This window comes from Typha angustifolia, chromosome 8 (assembly GCF_048772165.1).
Source record: "Typha angustifolia cultivar Huaian chromosome 8, ASM4877216v1, whole genome shotgun sequence".
Lineage (NCBI taxonomy): Eukaryota > Viridiplantae > Streptophyta > Magnoliopsida > Poales > Typhaceae > Typha > Typha angustifolia.
Genome location: NC_133246.1, coordinates 14,155,748 through 14,180,933, shown reverse-complemented (window position 1 = coordinate 14,180,933; position 25,186 = coordinate 14,155,748). Strand labels below are relative to the sequence as shown.

The 25,186-nt window shown below is 36.8% G+C and overlaps 4 protein-coding genes across 8 annotated transcripts; 2 read left to right on the top strand and 2 right to left on the bottom strand.

Moving 5' to 3' along the window:
* The first annotated feature begins 113 nt into the window (after nucleotides 1-113).
* LOC140764922 (pentatricopeptide repeat-containing protein At2g02750) lies at nucleotides 114-3,053 on the top strand. Of its 3 annotated transcripts, none has more exons than XM_073103788.1 (3): nucleotides 114-2,235; nucleotides 2,307-2,345; nucleotides 2,464-3,053. In XM_073103788.1, the coding sequence occupies exon 1, from the start codon at nucleotides 287-289 to the stop codon at nucleotides 2,159-2,161; it is 1,875 nt and encodes a 624-aa protein (XP_072959889.1). In that variant the 5' UTR covers nucleotides 114-286; the 3' UTR covers nucleotides 2,162-2,235; nucleotides 2,307-2,345; nucleotides 2,464-3,053. The 3 variants fall into 3 exon arrangements, with proteins under 3 accessions (XP_072959889.1, XP_072959888.1, XP_072959887.1); XM_073103787.1 differs by having other exon boundaries at nucleotides 114-2,345; nucleotides 2,464-2,641; nucleotides 2,760-3,051; XM_073103786.1 differs by having other exon boundaries at nucleotides 114-2,345; nucleotides 2,464-3,052.
* A 548-nt stretch (nucleotides 3,054-3,601) lies between these two features.
* LOC140765292 (histone deacetylase 1-like) lies at nucleotides 3,602-9,505 on the top strand. Its single transcript, XM_073104295.1, has 7 exons — nucleotides 3,602-4,289; nucleotides 5,855-6,295; nucleotides 6,822-7,052; nucleotides 7,313-7,404; nucleotides 7,484-7,553; nucleotides 8,969-9,040; nucleotides 9,127-9,505. The coding sequence occupies exons 1-7, from the start codon at nucleotides 3,759-3,761 to the stop codon at nucleotides 9,235-9,237; spliced, it is 1,548 nt and encodes a 515-aa protein (XP_072960396.1). The 5' UTR covers nucleotides 3,602-3,758; the 3' UTR covers nucleotides 9,238-9,505.
* Nucleotides 9,506-10,076: 571 nt separating this feature from the next.
* Nucleotides 10,077-12,337, bottom strand: LOC140764958 (iron-sulfur assembly protein IscA, chloroplastic). Of its 2 annotated transcripts, none has more exons than XM_073103841.1 (3): nucleotides 12,128-12,337; nucleotides 10,783-11,004; nucleotides 10,077-10,514 (listed from the first exon to the last, which is right to left on the bottom strand). In XM_073103841.1, the coding sequence occupies exons 1-3, from the start codon at nucleotides 12,276-12,278 to the stop codon at nucleotides 10,330-10,332; spliced, it is 558 nt and encodes a 185-aa protein (XP_072959942.1). In that variant the 5' UTR covers nucleotides 12,279-12,337; the 3' UTR covers nucleotides 10,077-10,329. The 2 variants fall into 2 exon arrangements, with proteins under 2 accessions (XP_072959942.1, XP_072959941.1); XM_073103840.1 differs by having other exon boundaries at nucleotides 10,783-11,007; nucleotides 12,128-12,335.
* Nucleotides 12,338-13,231: 894 nt separating this feature from the next.
* On the bottom strand, nucleotides 13,232-23,868 carry LOC140765503 (uncharacterized). Of its 2 annotated transcripts, none has more exons than XM_073104627.1 (8): nucleotides 23,531-23,868; nucleotides 21,849-21,900; nucleotides 21,669-21,742; nucleotides 20,990-21,079; nucleotides 16,194-16,334; nucleotides 16,040-16,091; nucleotides 14,767-14,840; nucleotides 13,232-13,577 (listed from the first exon to the last, which is right to left on the bottom strand). In XM_073104627.1, the coding sequence occupies exons 1-8, from the start codon at nucleotides 23,656-23,658 to the stop codon at nucleotides 13,454-13,456; spliced, it is 735 nt and encodes a 244-aa protein (XP_072960728.1). In that variant the 5' UTR covers nucleotides 23,659-23,868; the 3' UTR covers nucleotides 13,232-13,453. The 2 variants fall into 2 exon arrangements, with proteins under 2 accessions (XP_072960728.1, XP_072960727.1); XM_073104626.1 differs by having other exon boundaries at nucleotides 16,194-16,340; nucleotides 23,531-23,867.
* Between the last annotated feature and the right edge of the window lie 1,318 nt (nucleotides 23,869-25,186).

Sequence of the window (25,186 nt, the reverse complement as noted above, 5' to 3'; positions counted from 1 at the left end):
TAATTAACGGCATTAATCGAAGTCTCTCTTCTGCTAAAAGGGAAATCAAAATTATCATTTTATTTATTCATTAACAGCAGACCAACAGTTGGTTACGTTTATGCATATGTATATGGTGGAATTCTATTTACCCCTCTTTTTCGTTATTTTGGGGTCGACTCATGCTATACCGGTGCTGTTGGTTTGACACCCTATTGTGAAGAAATCCTTGTGAAGAATTATTCAAAATACAAGATTGAGAGCCTTTTAGGATCACTGAGGTTGAATTAGAAAATAATAATAAGCCATGGTTAAGCCTATTCCAGAGTTGGTCTCCAATGGTCAATATAGACAAGCCCTGTCTTGTTACGCTCAAGCCCACGCCTCCTCCCTTCGACCCAATAATTTTACCTTTCCTTTCCTCCTCAAATCATGCGGGAAGCTCAAATCGATTTCAGAAGCTCAACAGCTCCATACCCAGATCGTAAAATCCGGGTTTCAATTCGATAGGTACAGCGCCACAGCTCTAATAGATGCTTATATGAAACTCCAGCTGTTTGGGGATGCCCTCGAGTTGTTTGATGGAATTCCCGAGCCAACAGTACCTTCTTTTAATGCCATCATCGCTGGGTTTTCTCAATGTGGGCGATTTAAAGAATCTATTTGTGCATTCATGCGCATTGCTACTGAAGGACTCCGGCCAAATTCTGTTACTGTTGCAAGCGTGCTGCCTGCATGTAGAGTGGTTGAGGAGGGCTTGCAGTTGCATGGCTTTTCTACGAAGATGGGGCATGATTTAGACCGCCACGTTGCTACTGCGCTTGTTACAATGTACTCAAACTGCAGTCAACTTGGTTTGGCTCAAAAGGTCTTTGAGTTTATCAGTGACAAGAAAGTAGAAAGCTACAATGCAATGATTTCTGGTTTTTTGATAAATGAAGCATATTTCATGGCTTTGGATCTGGTTAGGCAAATGATGATTTGTTCATCTCAAGAATCCAATTCGTCAACTTGGCTCTCTGTTTTCTCTGTGTGCTCAAGTCTATCTGCTTTGCTGCTTGGTAAGCAGGTTCATTGTTATCTCTTGAAACATGAAGTGAGTCATGACGTCAAGCTAGGGACAACACTTGTCGATATGTACTCCAAATGTGGATCTCTGAGATGGGCATATCAGGTTTTCACTGGCATGGAAAAGAGGAGTTTGACAACTTGGAATGCCATGATCTCAGGTCTGTTAAACCATGGACACCTAGGCACTGGTGCGGAATTATTCCAGCAGCTAAGATTGGAAGGGCTTGAGCCTGATACAGTTACATGGAATTTGATGATTAATGGGTTTTCACGGCAAGGGAAGTTAGCTGAATCTTTTGCATTCTTCACCAAGATGCAATCGGAGGGAGCGATGCGCCCAAGTCTAGAGTCAATAACAAGCCTTCTACAAGTTTGTTCTTCCATGTTGGATCTCCATCATGGCAAGGAGATTTACGGTCATGTAATTCGAACTAGAGAAAACTTTAGTGATGAGGTTTTCCAAACAACAATGATCCATATGTACATGAAATGTGGATATTATGTTCATGCTCGTAGAGTATTTGATAGAATTGGGACGAAATCGAGTGATCCAGCAATGTGGAATGCAATGATATCAGGTTATGGAAGTAACGGTAAGAACGAATTAGCATTACAATTTTTTACAGAAATGCTAGAGAGAAGAATTAGGCCCAATTCAGCTACTTTCCTTACAGTTCTTTCAGTCTGCAGTCATTCTGGTCTGGTTAGAAAAGGGTGGGATATATTCCACATGATGACTAGTGCTTATAATATTAATCCAACTACTGAACATTTTGCTTGCATGGTTGACCTTCTTGGTCGAGCTGGGAAGCTTTCTGAAGCTTGGGATCTGTTGACAGAAGTTCCCAACCCTCCAGCTTCTCTGTATTATTCTTTACTTGGTGCCTGCAGAAGTTATTCTAATGCTGATCTAGCTGAAGAGATTGCAAAAAGGCTTTGTCACTTGGATCCTATTAGCCCGACTCCTTTGGTAATTTTATCCAATATATATGCAGGGAAAGATAGATGGAATGATGTAGAGAGATTAAGGAAGACAATGGTTGATAAGAGACTTTACAAAGTGCCTGGTTGTAGTTGGATTGGGACAAAAGCTAGTTGCAGCTCGCCTTGAAATAGGCTTTTCTGAAACACTAGCATTTCAGTCGCAGATGAGTCATTAGTAGCGGTACCTCTTCATTGAGAAAGGTATACTCATGACTCATCTGATATTCTTAGACTTATGGAGAAGGTCTAATCAGTGATGCTCTCTTTTGAAGACCAAGCACTGTTTCATTCTCCAGTCTGAAGAACTGATTGTAAGTGGACACTGATCAATATGACAATTTCTGTCTGTCTTCTTATGAATTCTTCCTCTAGTTTATACATTTGCAACTTCTTCTTGGAAATGGTAACTAAGCAATATATCTTCTCCAGGCCTTTGGAGGTAATGTAGTCTTGATTGCAGATGACTTTGAAAATATGATTTTCATAGTCCACAGCAGAACGAACTAGCTAGATTTTCTCGGGATACAGCAAAGCAAGGAGGCCTACCTGAGGGCAATTCCACATATCCTCTTTTCTGATGATTGGATTGATCACTTCACTAAAACAGGTCTTTTCTATTATATATCGGTCAAAATCTGCATAATCCTTCTTGCCGATGTTCTTCAGGAAATATTAGACATGGTAATACTGAACCTCATTGGTCACACTGCAAATTATTTTCACAGGATCGGTCATGGGTTGATAGTGGCTGGACCAGTTTCAATTCTGTTGTCTCAACTGTTCCCTGCGGTCGAAGATTTTGCAAGTGTCAAGGGGCAATATTTTGCTCCTAGTATTTTTTGATAATCTCATCAGCTACTTCTCCTCATCAACATTAGTCTTGTGATCGCTGTCACAAACCAGGTGTCTGTGTAGATGTGTCTGAACATTCTTGTATATTCCCAGATTCGAAAAAATTTGTGATTGTCTAAGTTCTGTTACTTGCTTTTATTTAGTTTAGAAATGTCTAATTATCTTCTTTGGACATCGATTGAGATCTGTTGCTCCTTCTAATGACACCTTTGCAAGACTGTAGCTTGTGGTAAGTACTTAAGGTGGCCTGTTCAAGTTCTCAGAGATGTCGAATTTGCAAGGAGTTAGTAGAAGAGTGTTTTCAAAGAAAGAAGAATTTGCGCTTTGCGTCAATATTGCTAAAATGTAACGATTGATGTGCAAAAGATCCAAAATTGAAAAAAGCTATGCCGGGTCGGGCGCAACCCGTAAACTCTAGGGTTGAACTCGAGTCCGATCCGAAATTTCCTTTACTATATTAACTTATTAGGTGAGGCTTAATTAGCCACTATGAATTGACGACTTGGAGTGTCTAATGTCGTATTAAATCACTAAAGGCAATCAAAGATTTTTAAACTTACTTATTATAAATAAATATCTTAAATTCTTATTTATTTTTTCTTGGAATTTACGAAAATAAAGAAGCCTCCTCTAAATCCTAATAGGAGAGAGAGTCTTTCCCACTTTCTAGTCTCTTCTCTTCTCTTTATTTAAGATATCCGTCTCTTCCTTAAAACGATCTAATTAATATTCGATACATCCCTTCCCCCTCTTCCACCGTATAATACTTCCACCTCTCCCGTCTCCTCTTGGTTTGGTCTCCAAACCCCAACTAGGGTTAGGGTTTCGCGAGGAAGGAGGCGAAGACGAAGACGACGAGCTCTTCCTCCGCCATGGACTCGTCGGGTGGAAACTCGCTTCCTTCCATTGGCCCGGACGGCTCCAAGCGCAAGGTGTGCTACTTCTACGATCCGGAAGTGGGGAACTACTACTACGGCCAAGGGCATCCCATGAAACCCCATCGCATCCGCATGACCCACGCCCTCCTCGCCCACTACGGACTCCTCCATAACATGCAGGTCTACAAGCCAAACCCCGCTCGCGAACGCGATCTCTGCCGCTTCCATGCAGACGACTACATCTCCTTCCTCCGCTCCGTGACGCCCGAGACGCAGCAGGACCAGATCCGAGCCCTAAAAAGATTCAACGTTGGAGAGGATTGCCCGGTTTTTGATGGGTTGTATAATTTTTGCCAGACTTATGCAGGAGGATCGGTGGGAGGAGCGGTTAAGCTCAATCATGGGCATGATATTGCGATTAATTGGGCCGGGGGGTTGCATCATGCGAAGAAGTGCGAGGCGTCGGGGTTTTGCTATGTGAACGATATTGTGCTTGCGATTCTCGAGTTGCTCAAGCGCCACGAGGTACTAACGAAAACTGCTTCTTTATCTAGTGAATCTGTCGGATAGTTGATACTATGAACTCTTGTAATTAATCTCCCTCTATTTATCACGGGGCGTCATGATAAATAGGTTGCTTTCCGTTCGTCTTTCTTTCTTATTTTCACCCTGAATATGATGATTAGAAACAAACCCTAAATATGATAATTGGCTCGCTAAATAATCTTGCTTTATATTTATAGAGTATTTGCTTCTCTACATAATTTTAGATGGTTGCTCTAAATTGCACGAGACAAAAATGTGATTTTGTGGGAAATATTCTATTATGTGGCATTACTGGTTCCATGAGGACCTGCCCTTTCTTTCTGCATCAGATTTTCGTACCAATTCTAATAGATTGATGCCAGATCAATAGCTAGTCCCTGAGATATATCAGATTTGGATCCTTTAAGATTAGGTGTTCTCTAGTTGGCTGTGCAATTTTGGAAGAGTTCTCGGTGTAAGGATTCACTAACATGAATCCAATTCTCTTCATATGCTTTTGAGTTGGAACAGTCAAATTAAGAAATACTCTATTCTGAGCCTGACAGATGTTTTTCATTTAAAATTTTTGAAATCCTCTTTTAACAGTAGTATATTTGAAGCTATTTATCATTATTTCTCTCTTTACCGGGTAAGCAAGACAATATGACAAGATGTCATTAAGATACTTTTTTGGGGTAAAATGATCTTATCAGATTGATTTGAGTATTTCCTTTGACCATCTCTAATTGTGAATAGAGAGCCTTGAGGAAATTGTCCATGAACTCTTGACTGAAGAACACTAAGGAATGAGTAGAAGATAGCATGTCCTCTTGGTAAAGCTATAATGGGGAATATTTCTCCTAATGGTATAAGTGTATAACTATCTTAGAACAATCTTTGAGATGCTCCTTCAATGAGTTCTATCTAAACAAAGCAATTATCAGCCTCTACTCCATTGCAGTTGCAAGTAGCTTCCCGTCTCTCAACATGACCTTTGTTAGGTAACATATCACAGCTGTAAATTTCAGCACCCACACTCTTTACAGTATCTAGATGGCATCCTGGTTTATGGCGCATGAACGTTGACAAGACATATCATCTATCAGATACCTTCCAGACTCTTGATGATGCAACAATTTTATAGTCATTTGATTAGTTTTTAAGATCACATCCATTGGCAAATATTTATGTGTTCATCAGATTAGCATAGTTATCTATCATTTCCTTGTGTGAAGACTGGTTCTGTGGTATAATAGTTTAATGTTGAGAAAAACATTGTAAAAAAGACATGGAATTTCACCATCATGGAATATTGACTATCGCTCCTTTTTGTCCCCGTCATCTGGTGGATCTTATGATATACATATATTTTTCTCCTGTCACTATTGCCTCTTACTGGAATTCTGACTGCCTGCATGTAATAGTTCTACACTGATGTAGTTTCATATATATTTGACTGTATGGAATACATGTGTGTAGTCAATATGTGTATTTACTGAGTAGTACTATTTTATATTTTGTTTTTTTGCTTTACGTCATTGAATATTTTCTCCATCTATTTACAGCGTGTCCTGTATGTGGACATTGATATCCACCATGGAGATGGTGTTGAGGAGGCATTCTACACAACCGACAGAGTTATGACTGTTTCTTTTCATAAATTTGGAGATTATTTTCCGGGGACAGGAGATATACGTGACGTTGGATATGCGAAAGGAAAATATTACTCTTTAAACGTCCCATTGGATGATGGGATTGATGACGAAAGTTACCAATCCCTCTTCAAACCATTAATTGGAAAAGTGATGGAAGTTTTTCGTCCTGGTGCTGTGGTGCTTCAGTGTGGTGCTGATTCTTTATCTGGGGATAGGTTGGGCTGCTTTAACCTTTCAATCAAAGGTCATGCAGAATGCGTTAGATACATGAGATCTTTTAATGTGCCATTGTTGCTGCTTGGTGGTGGTGGATATACCATAAGAAATGTTGCACGCTGTTGGTGCTATGAGGTACCATTAAACCATTCATTTAGTCAGCCTTCCATTATATGCGCACTGAATATGCAGACTAGTTTAGTTCGTATGTTATGTGAACAATTTGCAAGAAATAAAATATAAAATTCAATGCTATGCAGTTATATTCTATTTTCCGCATCCTGCATCTATCAATTTAGGTGCATGAGGTTTGCTACAAAAAAATTTATGCACCCTTAAATTATACTGTCGCTGCAGTTCTTCCTTTCATGTTATATGTGTTTCCTGTTTGTTGTAATGTTTTTCTAAAGTTGTTTCAATTAAAAAAGTATGGAAATATCCTGGAAACTATAACCTTTTCCTTTTTCCAGCTTTGATATTTATATTGGATGAATTAACTTCAATGGATAATTTTTTATAGTTGTTGTGTTCTTTCTGGTGTTAAGAAAAAGCTAGATGGTGCAAGTTATGGTAGAATTATAGTTTTACTTGTCAGATTTCACTGTTACCTTAATGCATTGTTGTCTATTTTATTTCACTTTACTTTTTAATCACTGAGCAGACTGGTGTTGCACTTGGTACGGAGGTCGATGACAAGATGCCTCAACATGAATATTATGAGTATTTTGGTCCAGACTATACTCTTCATGTTGCACCAAGTAATATGGAGAATAAAAATACGCGGCAACAGTTGGATGAGATAAGATCAAAGCTTCTGGATAACCTTTCAAAGCTTAGGCATGCTCCAAGTGTTCAGTTTCAAGAGAGACCACCTGATGCAGAGTTTGCAGAGGTGACCTTTTAACTGGAATTTAGTGCCATTGAATCAATTAATATTTATCCTAATAATTGGTCTGCCGCAAGGATAAAAATGTTATTGTTATTATATTTTTTTTGGTACATACATAATTTTATTTCTGTACTGAAGATTTGAATTACTGATTTTATTGAGTTCTCTATGAGGGTTTGAATCTCTTTATTGAGTAAGTTTTAAGGATGAGAGCTTGCAGTATTAATGTCCTCAAGTAACCTGATCCTTTGTTTGGTCTTCAGCCAGATGAAGATCAAGAGGATCCTGATGAGAGACATGACCCTGATTCTGATATGGAGATGGATGATGCCAAGCCATCAGAGGAGTTATCACGGTGACTATTTTCTATTCTGCTTTTAATCTATTTTGTTGCTCTTGCTTGATTTCTGCTGACATATTATGGTTATTTGCAGGAAACCTTCAAACAGCATTCAAAATGTAAGAATCAAAAGGGAGAACGCTGAAAGTGAGCCTAAGGATCAGGTAACTATTTTCTTGACTTTGTTTCCACAATATTAATATATACTTGAATTATGCATGCATTGCATAAGCATTTTAATTGTTCTTTAAAGTGTAATTTCTGTTATTCATGTTGTTCTACCTCTTGATTGATAACATAAGAAGCATCTGATGTACTTTTCTATTGTTCCTCTCTCTCTCTCTCTCTCTCTCTCTCTCTCTCTCCCTCTCTTTTGTTAGAAAAGTATATCCCTAGATTTTGTTATTTCCTCAAGATTGAATGAAACAGATGGGCGTCCTCTTGGAGAACATAGTTCTCCCTTTTCTTTTTCATATTATATAGATATATAATACATTGATATAGTACATATATAATTTTTAATAGTGGAACTGATGGAGAGAGAGAGGAAAGACCTGTCTGCACTGCTCTCCATCTGTTGTTGAGGGAGCAGAGAGAGAGAGAGCTCAAGGGAAGAGGGATCGAGATTAGGGCTTGTTTTATCAGCCTTCAAAATCGATTTTGAAGATACTAATTTGACTTCTTTGTTCACCAATAATATCTTTCCATAGTTTATTTTGCTCTAGTTTTATAGCCACCTAACATATTTCACTTCATCATCATCATGTTAAATCTTAGTATATGATGAATAATTTGTGGCGAATGTCCATACCAAGTAAATTGCATTCTAGTGAAACATATGAGTTCCTTTTTGTCCAATATCTACATATCTACTTGGTCTTGTAGTTTTACCGTATGTGTGCATTCATTTCCAATTATAGTGGACATGGTATAGACATCATTAAGAATAACATGAATCTATCCAGCTGTCATATTGTTAGAGATGGTTAACTCAACTACATATGCAAGAGAAATTAATGTGCTACCTGTTGAAATACGGCAATTGATTTAGGAGATTGGCATTAGAAGGGAAATTAAAACATTTAATGCAGGTTTATCTTTACAATGGGAAGTTATTGAAGTGAGAATGCTGCCTACATCTCTTTTTCTTTTCTTTTTTCTCTCTTTGATTTTGTGCGATGATTAGGTTTTAATATTTATGGTTAGTCATATCACTTGTATCTGCAAACTATGACTCGCTATGATGGTCATGGTTGTAACATTGTATAGTAAATTGAAACTTTGCATAGCTTTCTTTCCCAAGCGTGAATAATCTTATTAGTAGGACCTTGGATTATTCGGTTATATTATGAAAGAAACCACAAGATTAAATCAACACGGTAATGAACACAACCAGGGGTCCTAATTCTGCTGAGTATTGGTTAGAGCTCTTCACCAGCTGCGAAGAGCTCATCCCAAACTGTGATTATGCCTTAAAAGGGTGAAGCATCTTCGGCGGTGTTGTTATCTTTGCTGTTTTCCCCTTGTTAAGTTGCTAGAACAATTCTTTCTCAAGCTATTCGATTCATTTTTCTTGCAGGAAACTCATAAGGCATCTATTGAGCATGCCAAAGGTGCAGAGACCATGCCTGAAGAGATGGCATCTGCAAAGGTAAGTCATATAGGCATCTAATCAAAGTAATTGTGCACTTCAAGTAGTGCTGATGCGAATTTAATTGGCAATGCTTTCACATGCAGCCTTCAGAGACCACTTCCATGGCTATAGATGAACCAGGCAGTGTAAAGGTTGAACCAGAGAACCCGAACAAGTTGCCAGAGCCTCCCGGTGTGATGTATCCGAAATCGTGATCTCATTCTGCGAAGTTCTGGTGCATTGAGATAAATATGTGCATGGTTCTGATCGTCCTGCCCCCTCATCTCCATCTGAATTACTTAAAAAGTTAGAAAGTAGCTAGAAGATGTCCCGCATTAAACTGTGAAAGGGCTACCAAGGTGCCTTGCCGAAGCATTATTTTACAGTGAGTTATAACAATGTAATTGTATAGCTAATTGCGCGGATCTGTGGAACTGGAAGAAATTGCTACAACATTTTTATGGTTATCTTGGTTTTCTCTAATTATCTCTTTCTTCATGTGATCGCCGGTGATTTAGAGTGAATATGACACTGTTATGACGCATGGAGTATATATTTTAGTCCCGTTTACTCGTGGATAAGATTAATTTTAAAAGTTTTGATTTTTAATATAAGAAAAGAGCTAATATCAGTATAAATTATTTTAATATTTAATTGCATATTAGTATTGAAGGAATAATTATATTTGATGTCTAACGAAGATTAGTAGATTTGTATTAAAATTAATAATATTTTTAGACTAAATGATGAAATACAAATGATCGAATGTATAGTAGTCATAAATATAGTGATGTATAGGTATTATCTAATCTATAAGCAAAATAATAATATCAAATTATTATTGAATTAATTTTTAGAAGTTGTATGGATTAAGAGGAAAGACTATACTTAATGTTTAGTTATACCATTAGAAGAGCTTAGGCCTTATTTTTAAAAATGTGTAGGAAAGGAGGAACAATCAAGCAAGACTTGCGTTCATCACAAGGAAATCTTCTGTTCAACTTTCGTGAAAACAGTTTGAATTGTATTAAAGTCGCTCACTACCTATTCATGCTTGACATCAATTGACTCATTTTAAAGATGAATGCAAAGAGAGTACGTTCAAGTTGTACAAGGTTGGGATGTTTCGTCCCAACAGTAAATAACCATAACAATAGTTAAATTATACACAAACTGTTTTCTATATCTAGTTATTAAAAATCATGATTACTGTCTTATTTTTTTGCATTTCAGTATCCTAAGTTTTTGAAAGACATTCACAAGATGATGCCATACAGAGGAAAGATGATCCACGTAGTCACCTACAATTAATTAGTACAGGATGCTTCTTTGCTGCTGTTGGTGATACCATTGTCTTCAGTAGCAAAAGATTTACCACAACCACAGGTTTTTGTTGCATTTGGATTCTTAAATGAGAAGCCTCCACCAATCAGTGCGTCACTGAAGTCCAGTTGCATACCATATACAAAGAGGAGGCTCTTGGGATCGCAAACTGCAAAATCAAAGGCACAAAAGATGTATCTCAGGAAAATTCTATAAACGATTAAAAGCTGAAATGAAGTTCAAGTAGGCAAGAAAGTCATCTGAAAACAATCCATAGGTAGAAGTAGCTTTTCTTTAAGTTCCAAATTTAATCAAGCACCAACCATAAAAAGGATGATCACTCCATATTTCCAAGATTTAGTTCATTAAAATTCAAAAAGTTGGAGGAACATAAGATCACTTAAGACACAAGAAAAGTTGGGCGAAAAGGATATTACCTATCTTAAAACCATTATATTCTATAGTGGAGTCATCAGGCCGCCTGTTAGCAAGATTCTCAAACTCCATAGTATAGGACATTCCAGAACATCCACCTTGCTTAACTCCAATCCTTAGGCAGAGATCTTCATTCCTTTCAGCCCTCATCTTACTCAGATGATTCAGTGCCTTGTCACTCAATGTAATTGCAGGTGCAATACTACCAGATGGTGCTGCTGCAGCTGCTGCAACATCGCATAGAAAAACAGTATAAAAAAGAAGATTACTTGGCAAAACGTTTGAGTGCTTTATGAATTTGTTACAAACAATCTGAAATTACAAGATGTTGCAAAAGAAAGCATTAGATGAAATAAGAAGTATTTAAACTGAACAGCTACTGTAGGTCAACATTCTTTCCTATTCTACGCAAATACGCAAATGGTGGTTCACATGAACATTTGTCAAATGTCAATGCTGCATAAAACCAAAGAAGATACAAATTCCAGTCACCAAAATTCATGTGCAGCTGCATATTCACAGGTCAATTTGCACAATCATTCCCCTGATAGCTCTCCTACTGCAGTCACAGCATGCCAAGGGCATGAAATCGTTCAAACAGATGTGTCCAGCAATAGATAGAAACAAGGCAAAATCTAACAGTCACCTTGCATTAATGTAAAGGGAGAACTCCCCATACCCATATCAATTACTGGCATGTCTACCTTCTTCTCCTCATGAAGTATACACAAGATAAAATCTTTAAAAGCTCTACCCAGTTGATCCACTCAAAATCCAGATGATTCTAATGTTCTCACTACATAAAAGAAATACACCTCTATATTAATAGCATGACGCAGTTGTTCGATCTACATACTCTCCTTCAAATATAACACATGAAAGCCACAGCAAGATGATCTTCCTGTTTATGAAGCCAGTTGTAATTCAGCAATAATGGACAGAATTTGCAGTACCACAAGATGTCAGGGAAGCACAGCTCACTACGTAACACAAATACAGGAGAAATTTGATCTGCTAATTGTAATTGATCAAATTAGCCCCCCTTCGATTTCTATACAATACAATCATTTCAAAACTGTTTACCTAAACAGATCATTATAAAATAATTACTCGTAGCACCCGATCCCTTTCTTTTCCTTGGTTGCATCAGATCAATTAACGAAACCCACTCGTTTCGTTCTTGGAAAAAAGAAGAAGAAATGAATACATCAAACGGACAAATATCGCCGTCAATGAGAGCAAAGAGAGAAGAGAATCCAACATTGACTTGAACATCAATAAGCAATATAAGTTGGAATCACCGATTACAAAGAGTCCGAGAGGGAGAGAAAGAGGGAGGACAATCACCTGATGCTGCGGAACATCGAATCGAGATGGCTCCCCTACGATTAAGATCAAGAGAGAACGAAAGAGAAGAAGAAAGGGGGCTTAGGGTTCGGGAACCCTTCTCTGACACACGGCATAGAAGAGGACTTAGGGTTCCCAATGAGAGCGCCATGAGAGAGAGAGAGAGAGAGAGAGGGGGAGGGAGATTATTCCAAGAAATTAGGGAAGTAGGAGACGCATGGATTTTTCTTTTCTTTTTAAATTTTCCCTGATCTCGATCGTGCCGCCTTGCCAGTGGATCGTCTGCAGCTCAGGTTGTAGGCGTCTATTCCATTCGGCAGCTTGGCTATCAATGATTGGCTAAGAATCACTATTGAACTCTACCTTATATTCTAGAGTGGAATGAGAGGATCCTACTCCTTTCACATAAATCTAATGTAGGTCGGGTCACCCCTCGATTTTTTGTGGGACCATAGATTATTACAACCTCTTGTTCCCAAAAAAAAGAAAAAGAAAAAAAGAAAAAGAAAAGATTATTACAACCACCAGCTTATTACGAAGAAAAAAAAAAAAGAACACCATTTCATCCTTGTTCATGTTAGAAAAATATTCGTGTTATTTCTTTTATTTATTTTCACAAAAGTTTGTATCAAAATAATAATAATAATAATAATAATAATAATAATAATTCTTTTACCATGTGAAGCATCTCAATTTTAAGAAAAATCCTACTTAACGAAACTTCAGAATATTATTCCGTCCTACTTAAGTCAATCATAACTCAATCAGTAGGCTCTCAAGCTTTTGATTGATGGCAATAATAATAATAATAATAATAATAATAAAATCACAGGCAATATTGTGGACTAATTGTGCTTTATAGACCTGTCTGCAAATTTTCCAATACTTTGTTTTCCCCTGAAGATGGTGCTGACTACTTTATCTGTTCTTTGGAAAAAGAGTAGCCATATGTACAGCCTACCATAAACTGCTTTGTGGAGCAACTCAAAGAAATGCTTCCTTTACATCTGATTGTATGAGTAACATACTTTGTCAAGCAATAATAACAGCTACTAGGATTCACATATCATATCACTACATTACCAATTCAGCAATCATGCTAAGTAGATGAAAATGTCTTTATTTACCACAAGATTAACATCTTTGTACTGTCATGCTCCCTGAGTTAAGTACAAGCTAAAATAAAATGCAGATACAACTTCCTGTTGAGCAAAATTTACAAACTTATGACATGTAAATCAGTCGGCAGTAGATGTTCAAAAAAATGGTCTTAAGATGTTTAGCGAAGAAGGAACAATAGATAATCTGGCCATAATAGCTCAGGAACTACTTTGAGGGTGATTCTTTATCTTTTCCATTCTTGCCATGAGAGTCCAATAAAACTTCGTACGTTAGATCTTCACATGAGAGCCGAAAAAGTTGAATGGCAATGTAGCCACACGTTGTGATGCTGAAAGCACAAAGAAGGAAAGAACATTAAAACAATATTTTTCCCATGAAAATTTGGGGTTGCATGTGTATATGTATGTGCCTTTGATCCTTTAATTGTGTTCTTGTTCAGAGAAACTAATCTAAAATGTTCGTTTTGATTTGTCATTCAAACATAATCAATGATAAAGGAAAAAAAAAAGTGTTACAACATTGAGATCTAAAATAAAGGCTAGTAACTAATTTATTCACGAGAAAGAACAATGTCAAGGTCAAATTTGAGAACATAGAGAAAATTGGAATAATAAATGACCATAAAGTGATCAAAATAAATGATCATGAAGTGATCAATTTTTTCTTTATTTGTTCTTACTTTCTTACCGCAGAAAAATAGCTATCAAAATAAATGATCATAAAGTGCTCTCTGAATGAAATGAACTTCAAGAACCCTACAGATACTGTTACTTTAGAGAAAGACCTTGAAATGAAAAATGTTTAGGCGAGCATATACTTTACCATGCTTCTCCGTGGCATTTCCATTCAAATAAAACAAACTTGAAGAACTGTACATATAGTGTTACTTTATGCAATCATTTTTAGGCAGACTAAATATGGATTTACATTTCACTATGCAGCTCTTCTCGGTGCGCTTTGCTACAACCTAACGATCACCAAATAAACATAATGAATGTGTCCATCAAAGTGATCAAGATATTGCAATTGGTGATGGAAGAAAAGAAGGATCGAGTAGGAAACATCAGTAGTCTTGGTTCTTGTGCCGTAAGAAGATTGATAATATCTAGGAAGGATGCTTTTCTACCACTATATGAACAGGAAGATGGTCATTGTAAGATCATAGGCTTCTGTTTCGCAAAATGATTGGTCCATTTGAGGTGAGAAGTCCTTTTGGATCTGGTTATTCCATTTGTTATTATCTTGATGTAAGACCAAGTACTTGGCAACTTCTTTTCCTTCACTTGCAACCTTTTTACTGTCACAAAAGGCAGAACATAAAGTTTCAATTCAACTAAAATTTTGGTACTTCATATTCTTGTACTTTTATAGGTTGGGGAAAAAAAGACTAACAGAGAACCTTCATATACTAAAGCTGCCATGATGAAAGTCAGAAGACTGAAAAGCTGACAACTAAGAAATTGGTGTGTTATTCACCAATATGCAGTGTATTTTGAGCTCTCATTGAAAAAACATACCCGCCAAAGCAGATCAACAAGCAAATCCAAAAGAAAGCACCTAACCACGATGACTCCTTGTGAGTGACCCACACCTGTAGTGATAAAGGATAAAGTAAGCAGATTTTCTTTCAACCAATATACATATACACATTGCCCAGCTGAAATATTCATAGATCACAGTCCACATGAAGAAACAGCATTTTGAAACCTAATGCAAATGACAGCATTTTGAAACATTATGCAAATGTGGAGAGCCTGCACATTTCCTATACCTGGGAAAGCAATTAGAATAAGAAATATGTTTTCCTTCTAGTGCTTCTTATACTTGTCTTTTGCTTTCTTTCTAGAATCAGGGTTCCAATTTCTACTTCTGTTTCTATAGATTTTACTTCAAAACCAGAAACGCATCTGGCAGTGAGAACTGCTTTGAATTTTTGGATCATAAGAACTAATGCAGTAAACTTCAAGAAGGAGAAAATAGAATAAAAAATTTCTGGAAGCAAGTAAGGGAAATGGAAAAGGTGACTGAATTGTTGCTAGTCTCCGATATGAGCTTCTGTAGGAGGCGAGAAGGAAGAGAGAAAAAGGAAATGGAAGTGACACCAAAAGAAATCCAAATGCAAGGTGTGTAGGCATGTACAAGAATGACAATGGTGTTCTCCAGACTTAAAGTATTAATAATTTAAAACTTTTTATCTCGCAGCTACATGTTGCAAAGATTTGGAAGGATAAAACTCATACAGAGAAATTACTATCTTAAATTATCCTTCTCCCCCTGAAACCCATCTTTCTAGCCATGAATATGCTACTCGATTTACAACCTCCATGCAAAGTCTCTTAATTTTCCACATTCTGAAAAATACATTGGCAAGTGTAAACTGGATTACATTTGGATGATTTAGTGTGCCAATTAGTGTAAGTGTGTCCAGTTAAAAACACTAAATGAAAAAAAAGAAGAAACTACAATACGTTCTACTAGCCTTGAGTTCACTTTTAACAGGACAAGAGGGGGGATTTGGAAGATACAAAAAATGAAAGTCAAGTCTATTGCCTAGGAATAGATACTGGAAATCATTCATAAACTGCATCTGAATTTATTTTCCTATGAAGAACATGAATACAAGTGCAATGCCCTTTCAGAAAAGAAATTTGCATGGAATGCTTGAGTTCCTGATGCCATAATCCTACTGCTAAATATAGTACTAATACTAAATCCTCCAGTTATCTAGTTAAGAAAAAGAACAGATCTGATTGAGAAAAAGAAGTTCAGAAAGAGATAGGTGAATCTTACTGATATAGTAAAAATGTTTATATAAAAGTCGATCAAGGTTGCAACCATCCACCTGAATACATGTTAAAGCAACAATGAGGTAGATTCCAGATGTACCATACAGTTATATATAAAGAAAAGATAGAAACATCAAAGAGTAAGAATTTATACTTACGGTGTCAACAATTCCCTCCGAAAAGGAGAACCATCAGTGACTAAAGTATAAGTGACAACAGAAGCCAAGAAGAGCCCCAGAACACTGAAGAATATTCTCCAAAATATGACAAAAGAACATTTCGCCTTACGTACATCATTCCTAAAACTTGTTCAGGACATTAATGTGAGACCAGGGATTCAAAAATGTGCAAAACAAGCAGACCAGAATGAAAATAATACCTCAAACAAGGAAAGTTAATATGATATTCACACAATATAAATATCAAGGTATATTTCATACTTCATGTGCTATCATACTTTTCCAGTTTTATGAATTAATGACAAAAAAACTATTACTTTGTCAAACTTTGAGAGACTTATAGCATTTATTCCTCATATTATTTGGTAAGATGATTCCTTGGAGATTTACATCTGAATTATGTCCTAATTAAATATCCCCAATAAAATTTAGATCATTCAATACCCCTTTGCTTCAGTTACTACATGAAATACTCAGATCATGTATAAATTATAGTATATGTTGCAGACTTGCAGTTAAAGGTTTAAGACTGCAATAAATGGTACCATTGAATTACAATAAGAACACATAAAACTAGTCACAGAAAGGTCTCCGCAATAAAGATATCCGTAAGTCAAAATGTTGCCAATCCTTCAATAAAAAAGAATGAGCAATATCACTAATGAACAAAAACTAAGTGCAATAACTGAATTTCTGTAACAAACATTCTGCGGTAAGGAAAAGCTGTCCATTTCCAACCTATGTAACACCACTCTATAACATTCCTATTAGAGTTATTATGTTATATTTCATTTATTTATTCAGATATATGATGACTTGTATAAATAGAGCCAAGGTCCCCTATCAATCTAAAAGAAAACACTTTTCACCAGAATCCTCTCTTCTCTTCAAATCAGTTTTTCACATTTCATGGTATCGGAGCCATCCGATTTCTAGGATTCTTTCTCAGCCATTGGATCTCCTTCACCTCCCACCTCCCACCTCCCCTGCTCATTCTCCCTCCCCTCGGAATCTCTCTCTGGCCGAGATGTCCCGCCAACTCCACCGAGTCACTGGAAACTCCTCTCTAGCTTGTTGCACTGTGTCCCAATCAGCATCTCCACTTTCTCTCCCTTTGCCTAGTCGCCGGATTCTCTCCTTGTAGCATCTCAACCCTTGTTGTGCGCCCACGCTTGAAAGCTTCATTGCTGTCGCTAGTGAGCTTTTCTCTCACTACCGCGTCACTCCAGTCGTGATGAGCTTCTTCATTGGTCGCCATCCCTGAGCTGTCCAATTATCACTAATTGTCAAGCTTTTGAGCTTTTCTACCTCGACTCCTCTTCTCTTTACTACTATACCAAAGAGGTCGAGCCCCTCCTTTCTCTGTCAAGACTCATCTTGTAGTTTTCTAAGGTGCTCACATCCTGTTTAATGAAAAGCCTCATTGAAAATTAAGACTCTGCTCACCAACTATTTGCCAAAAGGTCTTAGAAAATTCTTTGTTCTTTTCAAAATGCCCTCAAGGTGTTTGTCACATTGACATCTTCTCCAATGATGTCTTATGTTCCGATTGGTCATGAGAGTGTCTTTGGTTGATTTTTACTCGTCACTCAGAGTGATTAGATCACTTGGGCGTCTTCTATCGAGATTGTTATTTGCGGGCGACGTCTCCTTGGGCACATCGACAGCATCTTTGCGGAGGAGTGTGCTCCCTCTCGCACAATCATTCAGACTACCACTATAACTCCTATTGAGTCTAACATGCCCACAACCATTAAGTCTGAGCTCCCTTCTCCTGAGTATGCTAAGTGGCCTTTGTGTGACATGGAGTTCTTCATCTATTTATATTACAGATCGACCGATCATTTCGACCTTAGCTTCAGACATTATCTTCATCCCAAGCTGTCTAGGTGGCCCTCAATCGTTGATTTGCTTAGTCAAATCTAATGCGTCATTTTCAGCTTCGTCGTGATGCTCAGGAGGCTAAATAGGGTTAGTTATCTATCCAGGATTTGACATATGGTGTGAGCTCATATTAATTGAGCCTACTTTCTCTCCCTTTGACTCGGCAACTACTCAGTATCACCGTGACAAGAACCGAATGATGGACTTTCTAGCTGCTCTAAGTCCATAGTTTGGGGATCTGATTATCATCTATTGCATCGCTCCACTCTCTAGAGTATGGACAGTGCCAGTGAGCTACAAGCTGAGGAGCTTAAGCAGCGTCTTTTGCCCTCTCAACAGGTCATTGATACATCGCCTTTTATTGTCATAGAAAGTGTACTCGGTGCTACCCCTGCTCCTATACTAATCACACTTGATATTTGACTGCTGCTTGCGCCACTCATGTATCTGGACAAGACCATCAGTTATTGTATCCTATGTGCGCTCATTGTGGTCGTTCTGGTCATCATGTCGCTTGCTGCTATCGACTTCACTCTAAGCTTGTTCCTCGTTCTAGGAAAGAGGGATCAAGCAAGGACAAGAGTAGTCACTTGGCTTCCTCGTCCGCTACCCCGAGCACTGATCTATCTGGTCACTCTACTAATCCCACATTCAGCAGTGCACAATTTCTGCAGATTCAGCAGCTCATTCATGGAGCTCTTAGCTTCACTAGTGCATCTACTTCTGTCTCTGCTGTCCCTGGTATGACTAAATTTTAAATTTTTTATTCTAGTGTCTCATATTATATGACTGGTGACTCATTTATTTTTACTAACCTTACCTCTGCCACTCTTGCTCTTCTCATGTTCACACAGTCGATAGGGCCTATTACCCTTACCACATATCCCACGAGTCGCCTTATTTTATCTAATACCTGGCTTGTTTTAGGTCTAACCATGAGTTTTATTTTTATTACTCAACTTTTTGACTTTAGTTGCACTATATTTTTCTCCTCTACTTCTTCTGTTGTGCAGGACCCATCTACAGGCCAAAGAATTGGGATCAGTAATCGAATTCACAGACTTTACTACTTGGATCAGCTTCACCTTTCATCACCTTGTCCCAGTATTTGTCTAGTCACCCCTCTCTCTCCTTCGGACCTATGACATTGGCGTCTAGGTCATATATCGAGTCAGTATCTCAAAACCTTATCACAGTCTGAGTGCTTAAGTAATAGTCATTTTTCTTCTTTGTCTTTTTGTAATGGCTGCATGTTGGCAAAACACTAGGCCATTCATTTTCTTCTTAGTGAGAATATCTCTAGTTCCCCTTTTACCTTGTGCACTTAGATATTTGGGGCCTTACTCTACTATCTTCGAGTCTTAGTTTTTTTTCTATTATGTCTGTTTTATTAAAAATTTCTCTCGTTACATTTGAGTTTATCTCATACATCAATGCTCGGAGGTATGTCAAACCTATCGTATTTCTCTTCTATAGTTTGTACTCAGTTCAATTGATCCATTAAAATCTTCCAATCGAATGGGGCTCATGAGTACCTTTCCTCTGAGTTTTGCTCCATTTATACTTCTGACGGTATCCTACCTTGGCAATCATGTCCTTATACCCCTGCTCAGAATGGAGTTACCGAACAAAAGTATCATCATATTCTTGAGAGTTGAGACCAATCGTGCTCTTTTGTTTGAGGCCTATGTTCCTCATTCTTATTGGGTTAATGCCTTTCTTTTTGCTCCCCACCTCATTAATCGAACTCCACATCAGTCCTTGAGGTGTGACCCTGTACGAATATCTTTTTAGTAGATCACCGTCTTATGATCATCTTCATGTCTTTGGGTGCACTTGCTTTGTTCTTTTTTCTTTTAGTAAACATAACAAGCTATCCCTTAGAATATCATGCCATATTTACTAAGACACATCTGCTTATCGTCTTAAAATATCATATCATGTCATTTTTCTAAAAGAGATACATTTCTTCACCTTCGATGCTTTGGCTCTCTTCGACTAATCCTTTCTGAATCTTTCTAAACCTATTTTATCTTCCGCCCGCTCAAATATTTCTACTTCAACCCTACCATCTGCCCCACACTTGCTTGTTATTTGTCTATCCATGGACACTCCTTTACTATCAGTTCCCTCTGCCCTTCAGACCGCTTTCTCATTGAGTTTCCAATTCTTCTAGAGGAGTACCCCCCAAAAACCAAAGTGGTATGGCACTGCACATGCCACTGGCATGGCCATCGTTGTTTTATTTATATATTTAGATATATGCTGACTTATATAAATAAGGCTAAGGTCTCCTATCATTCTAAAGGAAAATATTTTTCACCGGAATCCTCTCTTCTCTTCAAACCTGTTTTGAGTTTGGATCTTTTCTCGTTTTAATTCCATATGCATGTTGTCAAATCATCATCGTCATCCACAGTTTTAGATGTTTCTTAATGTCTAGAAAATTGCTCTTTCTTCTCAATGAAATGAAGAACCACAATCTAAAATGAACTCAAAAAAGAGAAAATCAGTAGTTGGAAACTTTAATCATTTAGATCACATTACCTAATGTACTTGTGAGTATGAACACCTAGTCAATGTTGATGAACACACCCAATACTCAAAATATTGAATCTTGAATATTTTAGTGGTAGCATCGATAACACTACGTCGAGGTACTATCTGATATAAAGTGCACCTTCAAGTGTGGCCCCGATTGAAGTGATTAACTATTAAGAATTTTGTAAGCGAAACATAGGAAACAAGCAGATGAGCTAGAAGATTAAGGTCATAACATAGAATGAGGCTCAATGAGCTATCATCCATAAAACAATAAATTAGCATCATGATTATAACAAAGATCTTAGCTAAATTTCCTGCAGACAATATGTCATGAGCTGATATTGTACCTTAGGAATAAAAGATCCAGAGGATCTTGTGCAGTACCTTGACATGAAATTTCAAAGAGTTTCTTGACAATGTAAGCACATGTGGCAATGCTGTAAAGATAAAAAGATTATCAATTCCAACCAAAATAAATAAATAAGGAACATTAAAATAAGTTCATAAAAGTGATTCAATGAGAAAGGAATAAAGCACATTTAATTGACAATTTAAGAATATCTTAATAAGCATAAATGGTGAACAACTAAAAGAAAGAAACTAACATCCCAACCTGATTAAAAGATAACGTAGCACTAAAGGCACAGAGTTTAGCATATATAATTTTTCTAGGAAAGCAGTTATGTGCAAATACATAGAATTTCTAGACCTACATCTAGGAGTAAAGTTAATAGTTTGTGTCCTTTAGGTACATTCAAAATATAAAGTTGAATAAACTTATAATAGGTAAGTAAAAGTAGAACAATGAAGGAGAATAAAGCTACTTGGAGATCAAGGACCAGGAGGTACAAGCAAACAACCAACAGATGGACTATAATGGAACCAGTCCTGACAGTGGATACATGGAAGGGAAGGCTTAAAGAGCATCCAAATAAGATGAATTAAAATTGATAAGAAGGTGCAGGTTGGTTCCTGCTGATAGATATATGAGGTACAGATACATACATAAATGTAAGATGAGCATACCTGCCAAAACATACTAATGATATTATCCAAAATACTGAATGAATCCAGCTTGACTCTTTGTAGATAACCCAAACCTAAAATTGGACACACACAGCGCAACGTTATATATGTATTTTGCAAATCAAACTATTAAGAAAATTGATGAATACAAGTGCTTCAAATATAAGTTTCCAGACATACAGATATTGCCACCACATTAACATAGAAGTCAGCCAAAGTTGCAGCCATCCACCTACACAAGTTTGTGGACTAGGAATATTAGTACAGATGTTAAAATACCTTTCAGAGTCAAAAATACAAATAATAGCACCTTTATAGTGGATAAAATTCTTCAAGAAAAAAAAAATTAGCTTGCATGTGTGAACTGAATCTTCATGATAATCTTGAAAGAGGTGATACTTCCATGATCTAATGACACCCAAACATAGGTTCATAATAAGTTAATAACTGATTCTTAAAATGAATAAGTTGCAGAAATTAATGGGCTAACATGACGACCATGCCTATTTCAACTTAGATATCCATGGTGGAACTATTGATGTATGTTTATCAGTGGACAATCCAGATAAAACCCTTGGCACATTGAGCATGTAAATCTTCTTTATGTACTAACTATTGTGGACTTTTTTTATTAGCACCAGTTATGGTTGACACACTTGTTATTAACTAATGTACTGATAATTATTGTCATTCTTGATATAGAACAAATCACAAAGATACACAAAGAATTATTAAATCATTTGCTAGATTTAACTTCCAAATGATAAACCAAGAAGTAGAGAAACCATATTATTAGATTCTCTTCTTTTACAAAGAAATCCACATTTAATAAACTTGGGCAATAACTTGGCAAGGAAAGTACATAAAGGATATGATGAAGTTCGAGATGGTTTCCACACTTATGTGCGATGTTGGAAGAAATATCCAAGTCTCCGGATGTGCGACGACACATCAAACAATGGTTATGATGCAACTATTTCATTTATGTTGATCAATTCAATCCTTCTTGGATCTGAATTGGATCGATTGAGACCTAGAATGATGTAATAGGTTTTATTTCATTGTTGGGTCAAGTTAGTTTTCTTCTAGACTTGATTTCGGTTTAGTTTGAGTCTATTAAAATTGTATTAGGTTTAATTGTGGTTTATTTGTAATAAGACATATAAGTCAAGTGTAAACTAGTCATACTAGGAACTACAATTCCTATTTAAGGAAATCAAACCCTACTTGTTCAGGAGATTATTATTGATCTTGAAATCAAACCCTCGAATGAATCCGGATTATCTCTTTTCCTGATCTTCTTACTCTTCGCTGCTTTTGAGGTTCAGCACTATACAAATGCACCACTACTGTAGCAAGTACCGCTGATATTGTACCATGTACCACCGGTACTGTAGAAGCATACTGTCGGGTGTAGATCTCAAGATACCGAAAACCTACCAAAGTGTTCAATGGTGGATTTTGAAATGGATCTTAAGGAATTAATCAAAAAAGGATAGTGCTTACGACCTGGTAACTATTCTGACTTCTTTGGAATATTGCTAGTTACTCTCCTACTATCTTTTTTTTATTGCTTAATTTTGTTTTCCTTCTATCTCTACATCTTATAATTTGCATCTCAGATAGTGTAGGACACCTTCTGTATATCACAGTTTCATTGCATGTTTATTTGAGTGTGCATTTGATTCTTACGCATTAGCCCCGACTCCTAGGGTATCGAGACATATCCTAGCTATAAGTTTCCCCCTCTCTACCCTCAACTAAATTACTAAATTGAGCACGAAAAGAAACCAAATAATCAATCTTTACCCCCATTTCATGTTAAGACATTAAAACCCACACCGATCTGAAGAGAAACTTACGGTGTAAACAATTCGCGTCGGAAGGGAGATCCATCGGTGACGAGAGTGTAAATTAGGGTTGCCAGCATCAAGCAACCCAAGGCAGTGAATACTATTTTGTACGCCATTAGAGAAGTGGATGCCGCCATAATAACTCAAAAGATTTCCGATCTCTTGTACGAAAGTACTTATCATCGCATCCCCAAAGAAGAATTAAACAAAAATGAGGTCGAACACCTTACACGTCGCATCGAAGCGGGGGAAGAACACTAGTGGTACCAGAGTCGAACACGTTGTGCGCGTCCAAAATTCCTCGCTTACGACTTCGAATCCCTTAGCCATATAACTAACGGTGCGGGAATAATAACACGTTGACGAGATCTCCATTCTAGATTTCTAGTAAAGCAGAACTAGGATCGAGTTCTTGATTTGTCAACGAGACAGAGATACAACTAAAGTCGGCAGGCAGTGGTGTATCGTCGACTTGTCAAATGTATTCGGCGCTTCTACGCTAGTCGTTGCCGACTTCAGCTTATGATGTCTTTGAGATATGTTTCTTAGAGGATACCAACCAATTAGTTGATAAATTAATATATAAGATGTTTTCTATTAGCCGATAAGTATTTTCTTATTGCTTAATTATTCTTGAGGTGGTCTTAATATTTCAATTACAAATCAGTTAAAAAGGGTATAAAATATGAAAAATTATCGTTCTCTAATAGCTTAAGTTTTTAAAGTAATTTGTGAGTTAACTTGATATCAAAGTCAAAGGTCACGAGTTTAAATTTTGTTATGCCCATCTTTACTTTAAATTATAAAACTCTACTTATTCAAATTAAATCCATTTCTCAGGCTAATTAAATCAACCCAAAAGTGATGAGAATAATTAGAATATAAAATTTAAAAAGACACTGTTGTCTAAAAATTTTAAATGATATGTTTGTTAGCTAATTTGTTTTATAGTAGGTAGTTAAGCTACAGATGATATATAAAATTGTCACGAGCTTCATACGGACTTATGAATCACTAATTATTCCTCCTATGGTCATTGTGAAATAACCTAAACTTATCAAACATAGTGGTGTACAGCCATAGAATGATCTTTAATTAGTCCAACTAATAGCTATTGCGGCTTGTTGTTTTGAAGTCAACCACTAGCATTTAATTAAGTGTTATGACCTTCATGTAGGATACAACAACCTTTTCTTAATGCAAATTTTATTTTAAACAGTTGTATCTTGCCTAGATTTGTCTTTCATGAAGAATAATAATATAGTAAAACAATTATTAATATCTCAAAAATGATGATCTACCACTCCTCTAGATATTTAGAAACACAATTATTATCATCAGAATTAAAATTAATATTTACTTTTACCTAGACAGTTTTATTTTATTTTATTGTTGTGACCCTTCAACCATAATTGACGGTGTTAACAGAAAATACCATATAATTATTTTACCTCAAATTTTATAGCTTTCCTTCCTCAAAATAAGAGTAAAATAATGCCTAGGGTGCTCAAAGGAGTCATGGGAGGGTCCAAATTATATCTTTCTCTTCTTATCAATGCCCAGTTCTATTAGTTCACACATAACAGTAAGACGACGGACAGATAGACAGCTGACATAGTTAGACCACCCCTTAAAATCCATATTAACTTCTCCAATACTTGAAGA

What these genes read in the sequence shown, in the direction of transcription:
- LOC140764922 (XM_073103788.1), top strand. Translation starts at nt 287, where the DNA reads ATGGTTAAGCCTATTCCAGAGTTGGTCTCCAATGGTCAATATAGACAA.
- LOC140765503 (XM_073104626.1), bottom strand. Translation starts at nt 23,658, where the DNA reads ATGGCGGCATCCACTTCTCTAATGGCGTACAAAATAGTATTCACTGCC. An exon ending in TCATTAGTATGTTTTGGCAG is followed by an intron (nt 21,080 to 21,668) that starts GTATGCTCATCT and finishes TTATCTTTACAG; the next exon opens with CATTGCCACATGTGCTTACA. An exon ending in TTGTTGATCTGCTTTGGCGG is followed by an intron (nt 13,578 to 14,766) that starts GTATGTTTTTTC and finishes TTGTGCTTTCAG; the next exon opens with CATCACAACGTGTGGCTACA.
- LOC140765292 (XM_073104295.1), top strand. Translation starts at nt 3,759, where the DNA reads ATGGACTCGTCGGGTGGAAACTCGCTTCCTTCCATTGGCCCGGACGGC. An exon ending in AGTTGCTCAAGCGCCACGAG is followed by an intron (nt 4,290 to 5,854) that starts GTACTAACGAAA and finishes ATCTATTTACAG; the next exon opens with CGTGTCCTGTATGTGGACAT. An exon ending in CCATCAGAGGAGTTATCACG is followed by an intron (nt 7,405 to 7,483) that starts GTGACTATTTTC and finishes GGTTATTTGCAG; the next exon opens with GAAACCTTCAAACAGCATTC.
- LOC140764958 (XM_073103840.1), bottom strand. Translation starts at nt 12,278, where the DNA reads ATGGCGCTCTCATTGGGAACCCTAAGTCCTCTTCTATGCCGTGTGTCA. An exon ending in TCGATGTTCCGCAGCATCAG is followed by an intron (nt 11,008 to 12,127) that starts GTGATTGTCCTC and finishes GCGATGTTGCAG; the next exon opens with CAGCTGCAGCAGCACCATCT. An exon ending in ATATAATGGTTTTAAGATAG is followed by an intron (nt 10,515 to 10,782) that starts GTAATATCCTTT and finishes TTGATTTTGCAG; the next exon opens with TTTGCGATCCCAAGAGCCTC.